A 20,257-nucleotide genomic window follows, 5' to 3' on the forward strand; every position below is an offset into this window, starting at 1 on the left:
ACCTGTGGTCCTAGCTACTTAGGAGGCTGAGGTGGGAGGAACACTTGGAGTTGGAGGCTGGAATGAGCTATGATGGTGCCACTACAGTCCAGCCTGGGCAACCTGTTTCCTAAGTAAAATAAAAATAACAAAATAATTAGAAAGGAGCTGCATTGGAAAATGCTGAATTCAATAGTAATTTGCTGAAATACCACTTTAGGCATAAAAAAAGATCTAGTAAGGTACACATTAAATTGGTAGCATTTTGAGAGTTTTCTTTTTTTTAAACTAAGATGCAAATTATAATTTGGAGAAATTCAAATAAAATCCCCATACAATACTGTATAAATAATTATCATTTCCAGAAAACATTTCTTTATTTTCAAATTCACTGAGAAAATATGACCATTCATTGGCATTTTCTTTCTCTCATTATTGTCTTGATTTAAAATAGCTCTAACCAAAAGAACCTTAAAATCATTAACTCTAAATTTTTTTTATTTTATAAATAGAGCAACTGAGAGCCACTTAGTGTCAGTGATACAGTTAAAGTAATGGACACGAGGGAAATTAGACTCATACCTAGAATTCAGGTCTCCTGATTCTCAGTTCAACCAACAGTCTTTTCACTGAAGCTCTTGGATTTGCATCTTGTTGCTACATACTATTACATGAAAAATCTGAACACACATATGTACAACATACATATCACTCTTCTAATTACTCTTTATATAAGTTGCCTATTTTAAAAAAAAGCATCAGATAAAACTTCAGCAAAATCAGACTTTTCAATAGTTACCACTCTTGAACAAACAGTAAAAGATATATAGTCATTCATTCATTTATTCAACAACCTTTCAACAGGTATATCAGCCTGCCTTAAGTATCTAGTTATACATGTATGTGACATATGTTAATCATTCACCTTGAAGAGCATTATTTTGGAAAATGCCAAGAACTATGAAAAGATGTGGTTCCTACTTTCAAAGAGCAGGGTGACAATGTAAGTGCAAAAAATGCAAGCCATTTAACTAAAAATACCAATGAGGAACAAGCCCCTATATCATAACATTAGCTATATCAAAACAATAATATTTGTTTAAGTATCAAATAGGTACGCATTCCAATGATTGCAGTCTCCCTTGCCACCTTGGCTCCAGGACACTGAGCCCAGGTGAGAATTCGAGACTCGAGTGACGAATGAGGATGACACATGCAGGAGAACATGAGAACAGCCTCACCAGACAAAACAAGCTTGTCTGATAGGAAAGTTGTGCGGTTGGCTGGGGAAAGGGAGGAGGACACGTACAATGAAAGGAAGTAAAGGGTCTTACAAACCTGAAAAGGGATTTTCTATGAGAGATGTGCTGGACTGTTGAAATGCACTCCTGGAAAATCACACAATGCCTATAAGGATGAAACAATTTTCCATACTATGTTGTTACCGTTCCATGAAAATCAATTAAGACAGACATATGCCAGACTTTCTGTGTTCTCTCTCTCTCTCTCTCTCTCTCTCACACACACACACACACACACACACACACACACACACATCAGGTATCACTTCTGTTTCTTCTGCAGGTAAGGCAATATTAGGTTCAATGTCTCAATTTGCTCAGGCAGCTACAGGGAGAAGAGACTTCAAAAATCTAGATAAAGAAAGAATGGGAATTAAGAGAATGGGAGCCGTGAATAGAAAGAAGAAGGAATTTTCCAGCTCAAATAAGAAAGAGAAGCAGAGGGTCAGGGTAATTGGATATCATGAAGAACATAACGGAATAAATAACATGATGGGATCCTTAGTTGAATTTGTGTCTACTCTCAGTCCTGTGCCTGCAGCTGAAGGGATCCACAGTAACCTAGTCAACATGAAGCTATCTGGTCATTGTGGCATGGGGGTAGGATGGAGTAATGAGCTTCCTCTCCCTGACCACAGCTCTGCACTGAGATACAATTGTTCTGATCAACATTTCCCCATCTGGCAGGCCGGCAGCCAAAAGATTGGAGATCTGAAAATGGATCATTACATTTTGACTCCCTACAGCAACCGATAAATGTAATATAATATTTACACAAGTCAATCTAATAGCAATCATGCTGAGCACCATCCAGTGGAAAACGCTATGTTTTTCATGAAAGAAAAAAAAATAAAATAAAGGTAACTTCTATGGTATTATCTGACTCTCACAGATTTTGGTTTTCATTTTAGCTTGGTCTTGACTGATGAAAATAACTCACCACTGTTTGAAAAGCTAAAAACTCCAAGGAGTTGAATGTATTATCATTTACTTAGAAAAAGCAGCCTTATATAGTAATAAGGTCTTGTAATTTAGAAGACAAGCATGTGGGGTGGAGGTGGGGAGGGAACAAAATCCTCATTAGCCTTTGCCAAAGGCCCTGGCACAGAATTTTCCTGACTATTCGGAGATCAGTGTCCTATATTTACTTACCAAGAACAATTTATTTTCTTTTATATTTTCAAAGCACTTGAAATGATTTCTTCTCTTCGTGATGATTTCCATATGCTGTTTCCAATTAAAGGGCAATAGGTTATTCAGCAAATGTGAGGCAGCATTCTAAAACTATTAAATGCCACTTCACAAGGTGGGACTCCAAGGACTACAGGAGCCCTTCCAATGACATTCAGGTCTCAAAAATCACTGAAGAGAAGACAGCAGATATGCCTTAATTTCATAAAAGTTACTGAGATAAAATTAGAATAACTGCAAACATGCTAATAATAATTTTTAAACTCTTGAATGTTTTCTAAGTACTAAGTGATTTGAATGTATAATTTCTAATCCTGAAAACAATCCTTGGAAATGAGCGTTATAACTATCGCCGTGTTACAAATGAAGAAACTGAGGCACAAAGACTAATATATTGAAAGAAAGTCCATTTGCTCTAAATAGAGCTCAACAGAATTATATGCGATTAATTATAGCTTGAGATATTTCCTTTCAAAAATTTGTACCATTGACTGGGCGCGGTGGCTCATGCCTATAATCCCAGCACTTTGGGAGGCCAAGGTGGGTGGATCATGAGGTCGGGAGATCGAGACCATCCTGACCAACATAGTGAAACCCCATCTCTACCGAAAATTCAAAAATTAGCTGGGCATGGTGACGTGTGCCTGTAAATCCCAGCTACTCGGAAGGCTGAGGCAGGAGAATTGCTTGAACCAGGGAGTCAGAGGTTGCAGTGAGCCGAGATCACACCCCTGCACTCCAGCCTGGTGACAGAGCTAGACTCTGCCTAAAAAAAAAAAAAAAAAAAATGCACCATTTTTAAGTGGGACAATCATTTGATTGTATTTGGCCACATAAAATACATAATTTTAGGATCCTGTGTCTTAAACTGATTAAACTGCATAACAAAGTAACCTTGATTAGTAACTGATACCGCAAACATTTTCTGAAATGTCATATTTATCAAAAATGAAAACTTGCACTGGGTGAAAGTGTCATCACAAATTGTTCTAACTGGCTTTTGTGCTACAGATTTTATGTGTATATCCGGAGTTCAGTGAATTGGACTACTGCTTTTCTTAATTTTTGAATAAATAAAACTTGTTTAGAAGACAGTTACTTCCTCCTTTAACTAGAATAACAATACTAAAGACAAACCCCTTTACTGCATGATTACTGTGTGCCAGGTACACAGAAAGAGAAAGACGCTTTCTCATGAGCTCATTCTCTTTCAGCATTTTGCAATATATTATGTTTTACTGTGCCTGATTAAGTGAATTTCCATATAATTATCTAGTTTCAAGGAAATCATCTTAATATACAGTCTTTAAAAAGCCTTTTGAGTTATATTATTGACTGGCTATTTGGGTCTCAGATTTCTCACCTATAAAACTGAGTAATATTCCAATATTTTTTACCTACAAAGGCAGCAATTTCATTACATAGTACCTTATTCTACAGATGAGGAAACTGAAGCTCTGAAAAATGTCTTTAAATTTACACATTAAGTCGTAACCAGCACTGAAATATTTTATCCTTTCCATGGGCTTGTTTCCAAACAATATCCAAATAGGGTTATCTCTTTTTTAAGGAGAACTGAAATTAAGACACATTAGAAAATACAGCAAAACTCTACTTTGCTCTAGATATGGTGTCAAGGTTAAAACAAACAGGATCTAAGTATTAAAATTCTCCTCAATACTACTTAAATTCCTCTTCTCACACTGGGAGAATGCACTTCAGATGAAGAGAAAATATTACTTTAATATTATTTTTATCAGAATTGTTACATAAAAGGTTGTAGTGATTATTCACTTAAATAAGTGCTTGATGTGGTTTGGCTGTGTCCCCACCCAAATCTCATCTTGAATTGTAGCTCCCATAATTCCCACGTATTATGGGAGGGACCCGGTGGGAGAAAATTAAATCATGGGGGCGGTTTCCCCCATACTGTTCTCATGGTAGTAAATAAGTAAGTCTCACCAGATCTGATGGTTTTATAAGGGGAAACCCCTTTTGCTTGGCTCTCATTCTCTCTTGTCTGCTGCCATTTTGCCTTCCACCATGATTGTGAGGCCTCCCCAGCCATATGGAACTGTGAGTTCATTAAACCTCTTTTCCTTTATAAATTACTTAGTCTCAGGTATGTCTTTATCAGCAGTGTGAAATGGACTAATACAGGTGCTCTAGAGACAGGTCAGTAGGCTGCTACATCATGAGAAGCCGAAACGGATAAAGAGGAAATTCAAAGATCTAATTGCAAAGTTGTTCTTATAAGACCAGTGTGTTAATTATTTAATGATGGGAAAATAACCACATGGCCAGAGTTCCCAGGAGAGAGACTTTTTCATTTTTACCACTGTGAAAGACTGGACTTCTCATAACAATTTGTCATGGAAATATGTGCCAGCTACATTGGCACATTTACTGTTCCTTGACCTTATCAAGCACACTTCTGTCTCAGGGCTCCTGTACCTTTAGAACCCTGTGCCTGGAAGGCTCTTCCCCCAACTATCTAACAAGCCCACTGGATTCTTATGCACATTTATTTTCATCTACAAAATGAAAAGGAAATGAGCACCAACTAACATTGAATCTACTTTACAATGTGAATTGACAGTGGTATCCTGGTCCAGTCTGGTCTGTGGGCCAGACAGTTATGTACTTCCCACAGTGCTTCGGTGACCTCACCAAAAAGGGGACTCACCTCCCAGAAGGGTGGAGGGTTTCTCGTCAGCTCATTCTCTTTCAGTATTTTGCAACATATTATGTTTTACTGTGTCTGATTAAGTGATTTTCCACATAATTATTTAGTTTCAAGGAAATCGACTCTCACAAAATGATTCCTATTAAAATATTTCTGAAAGGAAGTTGTTAATTAAAAATAACACATTTCAAGCACAACAGAACAACAAGAATACAGCAGAGCCAGAGCTGACTCTTCCGCTCTGCTCCTATGGATACTCTTCATCATATTGTGAGATTAATACCATTACTGCTTAATCCTATGTGACAGGTAGGGAAAATATTCAAAATTATCAAGAAGATAATTTGGAATATGGGTTATTTGGAATATGTGACAGAGGAACTTTGCCTTATTGTGTCCTATGATGTTAGTTTAGTTAATGTTACTGTGAAGCAATTGGGATTAGGAAGCTATTTAAAAACTAACATCTGAGCAGGAAAAACTTCTGGATTTGTTTTTTCAGCAAAGGCAATACTCAATTTAAAACTTAACAGAATTTAAGCCAAGTGTAATGTTTAGAAAGATCTTCATGGGTACAAATTAAAAATGGCTAAAATAATACAATATGGCAACAAAATGTATTTTTTTGCAAGTACTGTTGAAGATGCAAAGAAAACAAAATACCAGAAAATTAGTATGAATAATACTGAAACAAACTACATATTGGCGGAAGTTTGCTGTATGGTTGATTAAAAAAAATGTTGCTGGTATACCTCGGCTTATGGCATTTTCTAAGTTATATTTCAATATTGAAATAAAAAATTACTTCTTTGGGGATCCAAGAAAGAAAGATACTGGAGATAAATTCTCAAAAGTAAATGAAGTCTTTAACTCAAGAAAATGAATATTTTGTAGAAAAACTATGTACACTGATAATCATTGATGAATTGACAAATATCTATCTATCTATCTATCTACCTAACTACCTACCTACCTACCTACCTACCTACCTATATATAGAGAGATTCTAGGGTAAGATTACAGAGGTGCCTTAAATCAAATTCATTCAATGCATTACTTGTAGGCAAGTTCATGCAGCAAAATAATAGAAGTGGAAAAGTGCTACAGGAGGTCATAAATATGAGTAATTTTATAGAAACTCACATTTAAACCATACTGGAATCTTTCAAACGTACCAATTATATAGGGAGTGACTAGGAAAAGTTTTATATCATACAGAAATTTGTACCACTGAGGTTCCAATGGTATGTCTTACAAATCCTTAAAATACTTGTGGAACCTAAGGATATTTCAGTTTTATTTAACAGATAAATGAATATTCCAAATTTGTTGATGTTTTCTGTGATGACAAGTGGCTTTTAGTTGCTGGTCACCTGACACACATTTTAGGATAATAAGCATGATACATTCCCTAACATGAATTGCTTTGAAAGCAACTTCAAAAAGAAATGAAACAGAATTGTTGAAAATATTTCTATAATTAAGTGATTTGGGGCTGGAAATCACTTAAATGTATTATTCTTTAAAACGTCATAATAGCACATTTAACTAGGAAGAAGAATTTCTAACCTGATTTCATATTTTTCAAATAAAAAGTACAGCAGGCTGGGTGCGGTGGCTCACGCCTGTAATTCCAACACTTTGGGAGGCCAAGGCAAGCAGATCACCAGAGGTCAGGAGTTTTAGACCAGCCTGGCCGATATGGTGAAACCTCATCTCTACTAAAACTACAAAAATTAGCCGGGGGTGGTGGTGGGTGCCTGTAATCCCAGCTACTCAGGAGGCTGAGGCAGGAGAACCTCTTGAACCTGGGAGGCAAAAGTTGCAGTAAGCCAAGATGGCACCATTGAACTCCAGGCTGGGCGACAAGAGCGAGGCTGAGTCTCAAAAAAAAAAAAAAAAAAAAAAAAAAAGTACAGTCAGGGTTTAATACAAAAATAAAAATGTAACCTATTCCAATTAGTTTGTAAGAACAAAGGGTAGACATCAGAGAAAATGAAAAATCTACTGGTCAAATTGCAACAAAATAGTTGCATTATTTGTTGATGAAAATGAAAAATGATTATCAGGTAATGATTAATTTATTCAGTGTACACCTGCATATATTAAGAGATTATCATTTCAGCTAAGACAATCTTTAAACTCAAGAACTGAAATAAATTAAAGTTTCACTAGACCTTTGAATCATTGTACCCCATGGGGTCACATCAAGATTTTCAAAATCTGAAAAGTCTGTCAATAACATTGTTCTCACTTTAAAAAAAAGTCTGGTCAGCGAGAATAAAAGACATTTTCTATTGTCAAGAAAATAAAATAAAATAGTTTTGAAATATTGTTTATTTCACCTTTTATCTCATGTTTTAAAGTTTTCTTTTTGGTATGTTTTACACTATAGATAAAATATAGCCCATCAGTACATGTGCATATATACTATATTTCATATATATGTACATTCACCCTGTATATGGGATATGCTCAAAATTGTTTTAAGAGGCACAATCAAACCTTTTGGCTACCACTGGTCTAATGGAGGAAACAGACTTGTGAACAAAAGCTTCAGCATCAGGCTGCATGTGGGAGCTCAAGGTGAAAGCAGTGTGTGATCACAGGAACACGGAAGAGCAAGTGCTCCCCTCTGACTAGACAATTGAGTCAAACCTCTCAGAGAACTGACTTTAACAGAGATGTCCAGGGTAAGTAAAATTTCTCCAAGCATTTTAGGGAAGGCGCCAGGAGATGGGGTGGACAAGTATTCCAGCCAAGGACACAGCAGGGATGAAGCAACCAGGGAGGAACAGTGTTTGAGAGAATCGTGGTATTTTCAAATGCTAAATGCACTTCTGGGAGGGTGACAGGTGATGGGGCTGGACAGTTTGTCAGCATCCAGATCACAGACAGCTTCGTGTGCCACAGCGGGGCCATCGGTCTGTGAACAAGCCCCACTGCAGGGTGGCAGCTAAGAGCATGGGCTTTGTCATCAAACTGGCTTCTGTCCTCGTTTTGCCATTTGCTAACTATATGATATTCAGTTTTTTACTTAACTTACCTAAGCCTCAGTTTCCTCCACTGTTAAAAAAAACAAAAAGGATTGTAGGAATATTAGGAACAAAATAATTCCTAAAGTGCTTAACCCATGTCTGCACATAAGATAAACCAATGTTATGGTTATCTTGATGACAGAGATGGGGAGCCTTTGAAGTATTTTAAGAAGTGATATAACAGGTGATTTAGAAAAATCTCTCTGGCAGCTCTGTGTAGCATGAACTCAAGGAATGTGAAACCAGAAACAAGGAGACCAGTTACAGGGCCAATGTAATTATCTAAGAGACAAAAATAAGGACCTGAGCCGAGGTGGTGGGAGCAGGAATACAGAGCAGGAAATGGAGTAGAGGTTACTGAGGAGGTAGAAAACCAGTATCTAGACTGCCAGCAAAACACACTGGATTTATATCCTCTTAATAATTTCACCTCTGATATGTCTTGAACTGCATAACAAAATTCTCAAAAATGGTCAGCTGCTTGAAAGTTTTTGCTTCAAAACAAGGTATCATGCCATAGTTTTCAAGAAGACATGGAAAATCTTGCTAAGAAAATAAAAGAAAATTATCCTTCAGAAGACAGAATTATGAATGTTTCTAGCCTATTTCTGTTTTATTTCCTAAATTATTCATTTTGGAAATAAAAGTTTCAAATAAAATGATTTAACATTAAATAATTGAGATTATACTTAATGTCAGAACAAGAAAAGCAGGTTTGGTTTAAGGGGTCACAAAAATCTCTCCAGCATGCTCTTGTTGAGATGCCGTCTTCCTGTCTTAACTGGCTGTTCAAACTACACTAGATCCAAAAGTGACATGTGTAGGAGCTTAGAACACGAGCCCTGGATCCAGGCTCTTTAGATGTGAACCCCAGCTCTGGTCTAAACTACCCATGTGACCTGGAGAAGTTACTTAACCTCTTTGTGCCCCTGTAATGGGGATCTTAACTAAGGGTAACCTCAGAGTTCTGTCATTATATTTAAACGGTTATTCAAGAAGCGCCTGGCACCTAGTAAACGTCATATATGAGTTTCTTAAATAAAAATTTCTCCAGAAGATACTGTTAAAGACAAGAAGATATTTGGGGTTAAATGGCAGTCATTGGTCATGATTACAGATTTCCTAGGATAAAAATAACATGTCCTGAAAAGGTGAAATTTAAGAAGGTAAATTTTGTTAAACCGGATGAAGGAAGAAGGGTGAAGGAAGGGGGCGTATCTATAGGTCAAATCAGATAAAATATTGGTATAGTTTGCTCTGTGTCCCCACTGAAATCTCATCTCAAATTATAATCCCCACATGTTGAGGGAGGGAACTGGTGGGAGGTGATTGGATCGTGGGGATGGTTTCCCCCATGCTGTTCTCATGATAGTGAGTGAGCTCTCATGAGATCTGACGGTTTGAAAGTGTTTCGCAGTCCCCCACTCACTCTCTATCTCTCTCCTGATGTCATGTAAGATGTGCCTTGCTTCCCCTTCACTTTCTGCCGTGACTGTAAGTTTCCTGAGTTCTCCTCAGCCATGTGAAACGTGAGTCAATTAAACCTCTTTCCTTTATAAATTACCCAGTCTCAAATAGTTCTTTGTAGCAGTGTGAAAATGAACTAATACAGACATAAATCCATAATTCTGTTCCAGAAAGCTCATCCTTCATTTTTTTAAAATCAATCCAGTACCCACACTGCTTCGAAATACAAGAGGAGAAGCTAGTTATTGGTGAGTAGGATTATAAAAATCCAAAGACCAATGGTTAGGAAATAGTTATTTGTTACATAATCTAGAGACACAAATTTTCATTCACAATGTTCCAAATGGTAAATCCACCACATTTCGCTGTTCATTTATCTGAAACACACCAGATTTATATGTTAGTTAAAGGAAACGACATCCAATAATCTGCCACATGCAAACAATTTCACAAAGACTTGAAGATACAGTTTGTTGAGACTCTGGCCATCCCTGCTTTTGAAAAACAGAAAAGAATGATAGACAATTCAGAAACATTAAGTGCCTAAAGTAATCCAAAATCATAAACATGTTCTCATTGAGGTTGTCAAAAATATCCCTCAAAAGAGCAGATGTTATTTTCTTTCTTAGACGAGTCTTTTAACTTCATGAAGGTGTTTACTCTTCAGAATTGTTTAATGAACCTGTTTCAGAAATTCTCCATTTCCTTTTATAAGAACCTCACTGCATTCAGTTTCATCATGAATTTCTTAGAAAAGACATAATAAACTTGGAGTCTATATATTATTCAGATTTATTGATAAGCAGACTGGTTCCATTTTCAGTCTTTCTCCCATTGCACATTACCTATAATCCTCTTCCTCCGGCCCATTAAACAAAGAGTAGTTTCTTATCAATGTTTTTAAGGAATAAGGTTAAATTTGGTGAGATTCTATTTCATAGAAACCCTGTACTGAAGTCATTGCACTTTTCACCAGTACTAAGTGACAGCCTGTTCTTTTTATCCAGGTAGAGGCAGTGGAGTAGCATGACGCCCCTAATAGACAGAAAGAATTATATTTAACTTTGGGCTTCTTTATATAATGTTTTCGCAATTAATTTATTTTTCAGGATCAGTTTTTTTAATCTATAAACTGAGAATTACAAAACTTTATCAACCGAATTAATGTTAAAAGAGATATCATATATTAAGACACTTCAGAAATTATAAGATATACACATGTGAAATATTTTTAGCCAAATATATAAATTAGTTTATATTCTTAAACACTAATTAACTGACAGAAGTTATTTTGGAAGCTACATTAAGATGATTGCTATGAAAAATATGCAAAATATCCAGTTAGGCATAATGTGTATGTTATAATGACACTGCATAGTGACTTCCCCATTTGGCAAGGCAAGGATCCTTGCATTTCCTGTGGGTGAGTGACTATCATAAAAGGTAGCTAGATTTGAACCATCTTGCCAAGGCCCTACCCAGAAAGGCCAAACTCAACCAGAGTCTAGCAGGAGCAAGCTGGTATCTTGATGAAACAGTGGGATTGTAGGAGGTACAGAAGAGATTGTCAGAAGCCTGATTTCCTGTATTAGGGGCTGTACACTAATGAGGCCCTCTAGCTCTCCCGGAAGAAACCATACACATGCTCCAGAATTTGGACACCAGCCTCAGAGAGGACATTAATGGCCATTCACATTAACCAGAAAAGCACAACACCCAAAGAAGAGAGAAACGCCACCTCATTCAGTTATGAATAAATATATCTATCTGCCCCTTTCCTCTTCAAATCTTTCCTCTTTCCTTCAACCATGGAGGGACTAGAGGGATATGGGTAAACAGCAGACACCCTCCTTTCCATGCCACACCCTGGAGCCACAAGCCTGGCCACCGTGACTAGGGAGAGAGTTTAGAGTCAGATAGTTGACTGAAGCTTTAATTAAAGTTGAGTGTTTTAATAACTAAAAGCCACCAGGAATGATGAGATCTGCCCAAAATATTACTAACAAAGGGATTCATCTTTATCATGTCAAAAGCAGTTACTGGAAGAAATATATATTTATAACGGAATGAGTTGACGCTCCTTAAAAAAAATCAGTTACATCACATAGGTTCATATCAATCACGTGTTCTTTATGTATGTTAGTCCTGAAAACTTATCACCAACTCATGTGACTTCCATTGATGATCATGTTGAAACTAATATTTCTAGGCAGAATGAATGAAAATTTGACTGGGCATGACAAGAGCTGTATACTCTCCCTCTTCCTTTTTCTTCTCTTTTTGTTAAATGTGAATCAGTACTTTAGTAACCTGGGATGCGTTTCGGTATTAGGCAGATGTGTAGTTTCAGTTAGCCTAGAGAAGTGTTTCTTGAATGTTACTGTCAGAGTATAGAACTCTCAGCTTAGAAATAAAAACTCTGAACTTTTATTGAGTATTAAACAAAGGTAATTGTTTTAAAGCAAATCATATTATCTCTCTCTCTCCTTCTTCCTTTTCTCCTACTCTCCTTCCCCTGCATCTTTCTGCAGTTTTATTCCCCCAACTTTCCCCCAACACTCTGCACCCACTCCCACTTATGAAGGCACTAGGGAGGCTAGCAAGTCCATGGACGGAGAAGACAAACTACCAGGGAATAAACTGCTAGTCTCCCCTTCTTGCCAGTTCCTCTGATCTTTACAGTAATCATTTTGGAGCTTCCCAATACCTCCTCTTCCCCACTCCTGCTGACCCGGGCAGCCCATCCATTCTGGCTTCAGAAAGGGAAAATCCTCCCACCACTATTATGACCTGCTCACAGTGCCAAAAACCCAGATAATGATTAGCCTCTCTCTGGTCTTCCTCTTAAGTTGACTAGGAGAGAGGCAGTGGGGAAGGGCGGAAGGGACATAACGTGCCACCACCCGTCAGTAAGTCCTGTGGGGACCTATCTGGCCTCACTTTGTTTTTTTTTAACCTTTTCTTGAATTTTCATGACAATTATAGAACATCAGAGCAGTAAAGAATCTTAGATGACTGATGATGATGATTTCATGAACCAGCAAAATATATATAATATATATTCATATACATATATATCTTCTTTTTTAAGTTTTATTTTATTTTTAATGGACAAATAATAGTTGCATGTATTATGGGGTACAACGTGATGTAGCAAAACATGTATACATTGTGGAATGATCAAATCAGGCTAATTAGCATATCCATGACCTCAAATATTTATCATTTCTTTGTGATGGGGACATTTAAACTCCTCTTTTTTAGCTATTTTGAAATATACAATACATTATTATCAACTATAGTCACCGTGCTGTGCGGTAGAACATCAGATTTTTTTTTGGCCTCAACTTTCTATAGCAGCTTTTGTGAATCTTGACCACACATCACAATTCCCTTTGGAGTGTTTATAAATCCTGATGTCCAGGGTGAACCCCAGATCAATTAAATCAGGGTTGTACACAAACTATGGCATTTCTTTTAAATAATCTTTCCTTTTGGGACCGATTTAACCTACTTTTATCCTCTCAGGCACCTGTTGCCACCAATGAGGAAGAAGAAAAATCAGATCTCATCATTTTTTGTAGCTTAACCACTGGCAAGCAATGTAGCCTTTCTCATACCTACTGTTTAGGTTTTGAGGAACATTTGAAGAGATAATACCAGCAAAGCACTTGCAACTTTTCCTGGCACATGGCAAGGGCTTGATACATGTAAGCTACATATGTGCTATGTCCAGCTAATGGCAAAGTTCATGCATAGTGAATATTTTATCTCATTGTCATCTTTCAGAACTCTCTCTTAAAATATATTATTCCAAAATAAGGATTTTTAAATATCACCTACTTAATAGATTTACCTAGAGCACATTAACTTCTATAAGCATGTCTGGCTTTAAAATTCCTGGAAAGGGCTTAAAAATCAATTTAAGCCGGGCGCGGTGGCTCAAGCCTGTAATCCCAGCACTTTGGGAGGCCGAGACGGGCGGATCACGAGGTCAGGAGATCAAGACCATCCTGGCTAACACGGTGAAACCCTGTCTGTACTAAAAAATACAAAAAACTAGCCGGGCGAGGTGGCAGGCGCCTGTAGTCCCAGCTACTCGGGAGGCTGAGTCAGGAGAATGGCGTAAACCCGGGAGGCGGAGCTTGCAGTGAGCTGAGATCCGGCCATTGCACTCCAGCCTGGGCCACAGAGAGAGACTCCGTCTCAAAAAAAAAAAAAAATCAATTTAAAAATTAAGTGATTAAGCATATTTTCATAAAGATATTACTAGTTTTCATATATAGGAAGGAGCATTTATTTTCAAGTATACACACTCGAACACATTAAAATCTTTTACCCCCTTTAGAAATACCTATGTTTCTGGAATTCTTCTATTTGAAACATTTTAAAAACCTTACTGATGGCACTAAGGGAAAAGAATTATATTATCTGAAAGGTGTTTTGTGTAAATAATACATTTTTATTCAAAATCTTAAAGAACACATATACAATAATAGATAAGAATTATTAAATCCATGTTGGCCTTATTAAATGAAGGATTATACTCTGTCACCTCAATTTTAATGAACAATTATTTGAAATTTTGAACTAAATTCAGAAAAATGCATACTACAGTGGTATATAAGATTTGAAGAAAAAATAAATTTCTAACTATATTAAAACATATAATGGATAAACAGTCTGAACATTTTTTTCTTAATTATTTTCAAAATGTGAGTAATTTTTCAATTGCAGATAAGATTTTTTTATAAAACAAAATTTCTCCCCACTCCTTTATATGAGGATTTTCAAAGTGATTTGCCAAAAGTATGTCCTGAGACAGAGCCAGATAAGTATATGTCCCAAAAGAGAGAGTTCTGTAAAGAAGAAGTGCTCACATTCTTTTTGTAAAGCCATCTGCACACACAGTGTGGTTTTCTGTTGGGATAAATTTGTTTCTGTTTATAATCTCTTGAAAATATGCTTTGCAGAGTATTATGCTATAACTCAGTGTTAGAAATGTTTGCCTCCCATCACATATATTTAGAATATAAATTAAAAGATATATAAACATTTTAAAAACAAGCTTATGTTACTGATTATTTGGGCCTTATAAAAATTCAGTTTATTTTTTAAAACAAAACAGATTTTCGTGGCATTGAGCTTAAATGTCAATGACAGGTTTTGATAATCAATATTCCTGTTATTTATCTTTAAAATTGGGGGTTTGTATATAGTTCAACCAGCTAACCAAATACTAAACATGTTTGGACATATTTCAGAAGTGACTAAATATGTCACTATAAAGGTATTTATTGGGAATTATAAAGTTATTCAATTTTTATTGTTCTTAATAACATTAGACGAGTTTTTTCACACTATTTCAGCCTGTTAGATTTTTACTCTATATAGAATTATGAAAAACCTAAATATGTAGATATTTCACAGCAAGCCAAAATGTGTTATTGTCTACAGAACTGCTTTGTAGCATTCCCATTTTAAGGAGCATGGTTCAAGCACTTGCTGAAATTTTCTTTTCTTTGAAAATTTAAGTTTTCCTTCAACTCCCCAATTAATTCTGTGCATGTTATTCAAAACTGTGAACATTTGATTTGACAGCAACCATCTCTCTAGCCTTTCTGTCTCTTTCCTTGCATCCAGTCCTAACAAGCTATCACCAGTCCTTACGAGAAGAGAAAGTGTATGCCCAAGCAACATTCACTTTGCCTTGAACTCAGTGAGATACCATGACTAGATCTGAATTGACTTAATGTTTAAAATAAAATACAGTTATCATAGTGAGGCAATAGCTGTATAACAGAGAAAGTGATAAGCACTTTGTTCCAAGGAATTTCTCCCACAAATAATGCTAGTATAAGAAATCGAATATAATCATTTGAACTAAAAAAAGAAAAAGATCAACAAAAATATGCCTTGCCATGGTAATTTAGAACTTAACATCTTCTATAGATAGCTCTTTAGTCTTTTTAACATACGGACAAAAGGTAGGCTGTAGACTACAGTTTGTCTCTTGCTCGCTCTCTCTCTCTCTCTCTCTCTCTCTCTCTCTCTCTCCTCTCTCTCTCCCCCTCTCTTACACACACAAACACACAAGAATTAAGGCAAACTTCCAGATACTTTCATAAGGATATTTTAAAATTTATACCTCTAACTATAGTATCACAAACTACAAAAGCAAAGCTTTTGTAGTTTTCAATAATGATCTTCAATAAATAAATAAATCTTCAATAAATAAATAAAGCTTCAATAATGATCTTTTGAAAATCACAAATGTATTGCTGGATATTTTAAGAAGGATGATTTGGGGGGAGTGTAGGACTGGATTCTGACATAGCCTAACAACCTTACTGAATCCTGGCAATAGAGATGTCATTAGCAGAGAATCTCCTCCACAGCACCCTTTCCTAGCAATCTGCTTCAGCTCTTCAGTGAGTCACCACAAGGAGGTTCCACATTGAAATCGCACATGGAGAACTCAGAAGAAACCCACTACCCACTCTACTCTTCAGGCCTGACTGCCAAAGAGCCACCAGAGAACAACAGCACTCAGCCACTCTGTCCCCATATTTCAATTAGCAGGCAAGTGATTCTAAAACTGTACACTAGAAGGATCGTAGAATACTTGGGCAAGACAGAGCTTCATAGACTGCACAGTCCAATTTCTTCCTTACTTCTTTACTACCTAAGTTAAAACTGTCTCTCTCTCCCTACATACACACAGAGAGAGAGAGAGAGAGAGAGAGAGAGAGAGAGAGAACAGATGAGACAGGAAGGGTGAGAGATTTTCCTAAGGCCAGGCGGCAAGTTAGATCAGAGCTGGAATTAGAACCCAAATCTCATACCTAGAGCCAGCCAACTGCTATTCTAGACTCAGGACGAATCTGCTTCAGTGTCATGAATTCTACATATGCTAAATTGGGCATTCATATTTTATCTGAGGTTGCCTGCTATTGACTCCTAAAGGAACCCAACAAAACCACCTTTCTGAGCCTTTAATCACTCTACCAGTTCCAAGCTGAAAACTCAAGGCAAGTTACTTAACATCCCTGGGCTCTTTCCTCATCTAAACTTCATGTGTTGAACTGCAGACCTCGGAGGAACTTTCCAGTTATAAAAACTCTGCTTTTCATCTACTGTTTTATGCTTCATTCTTGATGTTCGCAATTTTCACTAGGTGGCAGGATTCCACCATCACATTACGAAAGGATTTTCAGATGGATGCCTGGAAGCAAAAAGAAGTTTCAAAGAAACTTCTTTCTTCACAAGGGACACTTAAAAAAAAAAAAAAAAAAAGTAAAAGCCAGAGGGAAGCAATAACTACAAAGGCAATGGCCCATGTATTTCATAAAGATCTGTACCCATTTTTAACATAAGCATAAAGTAGGAAATTAATCCCATGCTCTTGCATGTTCTTCAATACAATATTATAATTTGCAATTTGATGATGAAGTTAGGTAAGTTTGCTTAGTTTTGTGCATTTTAAGTTTTATTTTAGCTGAATGCCAATTAGAGAATACCAGATCCCCTCTGGCTAACTGGTAATGCAGGCAATCTAATGGCAATAAAAGCATAAAGCACTTTTATTAATGTGTTACAAAGTTACCTCTTAGTTAATTATAATATATTTAGATTATCTTCTAAGTTTATTTTTGAGATCTTGAATAAAAGAGTACATAAGAAGGAATACAGCACTTGGATTTTTGCATTTATTTGTCAAATCCTTAAAACGGTATTCTTTTAAATAGATTTTATGCCATTTCATCATATTTTTAAAATTATTGCCCAAAATTGGCCTTTTCATGAATGCTGCATAATAAATGTCACTACCAACGCTCTATATGAGTCCCCAAAATAGCCAAGCAAAGTAGTTATGCTGAACTGAGCGTTTCTCCTCTGCCAGAGCCAAGTGAAGTGACATGAAACAATAACTCAACTGAACGTTCTAAAATTGCCTGGAAGAAACGCTCCCCAGTGTCTCGCTGGTTGTCAGAAGAACATGGTTAACTAGGCCTTTTCCTCTGCTGATAAATATGGCATTCTTCCCACCTACCCCTCATCGATCGCAAGTTAATTACATAGGATGTGGTCCATTACTCTCCAGAGTTTCTTAGAAAACAACTCACATCCTAGAAAAATCAATGTCCGCCGCAAAATCAAACTAATACTTAGACTTCTGCATCAGAACTTGAAAACACCATCAACAGGTTGCTTTCATTCCTTCCTTCCTAGCACAGAGCCGTGACACTTCGTTCAGGTCCTACCTTTGCAACTTGTAAGGGCTGCTTCTGCTCCTTGCCACCTTGCAGTCTGAACCCCCAGGGCGCCCCTCCAGTCATGGAAATGCAGATAAAATCCCCCGTGCCCATGTTTTCCTTTTAGTTGGGCAGCATGAAGAGCTTGAAATGAGAGACGAAGCTTGGGTGCGGTAGAGGATGCGCACTCAGCTTCGGGCGCCTGCAGAGGACGCAGGACTGGGTAACGCAGAGCCTCCGCCGCCGCTGCTGCAGCCGCTGCCCCGGCCGCCCGCTGCGAATTTGTGCAGCTAATGGGCTCATTCTCAAGGAGGCAGAGGCGCTCGCAGCATCCAGGACACAGCCCACTCTTGCGTCACTCTCCTTTGCTCGGCCCACCTTCAGGGAAAGGAAAGCAGCCTCACACACAGGAGGATGTCCCCACGTGGGGCGAGGTAAGGGAAAGGAGAACGGGAGAGCCAAAGTTCTCTTGCACTAACAGATTAAATTCAAGCGGTTAAAGGTACAAGTATGATTGAAACACTTACATTTAATAATTCTGTAAATAGTAAAGGACACATGAAGGTCTAATCTCCACGCCGTGAATGACGTCATGAAGTATGAGCTTTGGGAATTCAACTACTAGAGAATTAGATTCTCTCAAATAAATGTTTTGAGAATTGTCACATTTATGAATGGAATAGAAAAAAAAGAGTTAAAGTGAGTTAAATTACTACTTTTCTGTCTGCAGCGTCCTGAATTATTCCTATAAGAGGAAACAAAAGAAAGCATAAACTTTTTTTTAATAAACCTCCAACTCTGAAAAGTACTTTTCTGAACCATATATTTAGAGAAGGGGGAAGAGAAGAGACAGAGAGGGAGAGAGAAAGAGAGAGAATGAATATGAATTTTTCTCCTGGAGACTACATTCTTATAACTACATCTGTTGCATAGTTTTGGGTATGTTAAGTTTTAACGTGTTTTGTTTTCTTTCTTCCTGCTGATCTTCCTAAACCTAAACCCAACAGTTAGTCAACTGCATAAAATGTACAATGTCACCTACAGGTTTCTTATTTTTATAGTTTGTCATCCCATATCATGAATCTGGGTGGTCCAATATAAAAGTGGATTTTGTATATTCCAAATATTTAAATGTTTTAAATCTGAATACAATCTGCCAAAAATGTACAATGGGACATTTTAATTTTCCCACAATACTTTTGTTTTCCATAACATTCATCCACATAAAAGCATACTAAATAAGGAAGAGTCTGGGAAAGTTAGTTTGTGTTACTTGTGGTACCAAACAAAAGTGATTTCCAGACACACTGCCTGTTTCAGCACTAAGAAACACTATATATAGTAAGTTCTCACTTAAAACATCACAGATAGGTTCATGGAAACTGTGACTTTAAAACCAATTTTACCATAGACTGATTGATAAAAACAAGGTTAAGTGCCTACAGTCTATTTCTGGTCACAAAGACATCACCAAACTTCTAAATAAGATTAAAACACTTCTAATATTAAACATGGAAATGTCAGCTACACGTGCATTTAAGAAAGATTAACAAAAACAAGACAATCATTGACCCAATTTTTGGTGAATCAGTGAGTGAGGGCAGCTGTAGTAGTGGTGGATTCAATCAAGGAACAAATGTTTGCAAAGGGAAAATTACAAGGAGCACTTCCTATCACAATGCAGTTCAAAACCATCACAAATATAGCAGGCTCACTGAGCAATTCCATACAGAATCATTTATTGTCATTCATTTGTGTGATTATAATATATTTTATGCATTTTTATTTGACAATAATTTGCATCCATACATTCATTCCTCCTGCAACCCACTTATTCCAACTCAGGGTCTCCAGTGGCTTGAGCCTCTCCCTGCAGCTTAGGGCGCAAGGCAGGAACCAGCCCTGGACAGCTCTGACCATCCCATCAGAGGGCGCACACACACACACACACACACACACACACACTCTCTCTCTCTCTCTCTCTCTCTCTCTCTCTCTCTCTCTCTCTCACTCAGACAGGGACCATTTAGACACACTAGTTCATCTCATGAGCACAGCTTTGGGATGTAGCAGGAAACCAGAGGACCTGGAGAAAACCCATATAGACATGGGGAGAACTTTCAAACTCCATACAAACAGTGGCCCCAGCTGGAAATACATTTTTTTTCTCATCAATGTTGTCATGAAACAATGTTGAATAAAATGTCATTATTCAAGGACCTGTGGTACAATGAACATTTTGTGCAGCCCATGCTCCCCCGAAGTCAAAGGCATCAAGTGATTTTATCTGTGGCTCATCACTGGAGTAAGGACAATGAAATCAGAAATTGTGGCACTGGA

General features: G+C 37.2%; 1 protein-coding gene across 4 annotated transcripts in view; it reads right to left on the reverse strand.

The window, feature by feature from the left end:
* Positions 1 to 18,232, reverse strand: part of SYNPO2 (synaptopodin 2) — a 176,118-nt gene extending 157,886 nt beyond the window's left edge. For 3 of the 4 annotated variants that reach the window (XR_001883071.1, XM_017860536.1, XM_017860537.1), the window contains exon 1: positions 17,927 to 18,209. Coding sequence is in view for 3 of the 4 variants with exons in the window: in XM_017860536.1 (XP_017716025.1) it covers positions 17,927 to 18,031 (105 nt within the window). In the remaining variant the exon portion in view is untranslated. Of the gene's footprint in view, positions 1 to 17,926 lie in introns of all 4 variants that reach the window. The other variant, XM_017860538.1, reaches the window with a different exon arrangement.
* Positions 18,233 to 20,257: the final 2,025 nt, after the last annotated feature.

The sequence above is a fragment of the Rhinopithecus bieti genome, unplaced genomic scaffold (genome assembly GCF_001698545.2).
Source record: "Rhinopithecus bieti isolate Rb0 unplaced genomic scaffold, ASM169854v2 scaffold_55373, whole genome shotgun sequence".
Lineage (NCBI taxonomy): Eukaryota > Metazoa > Chordata > Mammalia > Primates > Cercopithecidae > Rhinopithecus > Rhinopithecus bieti.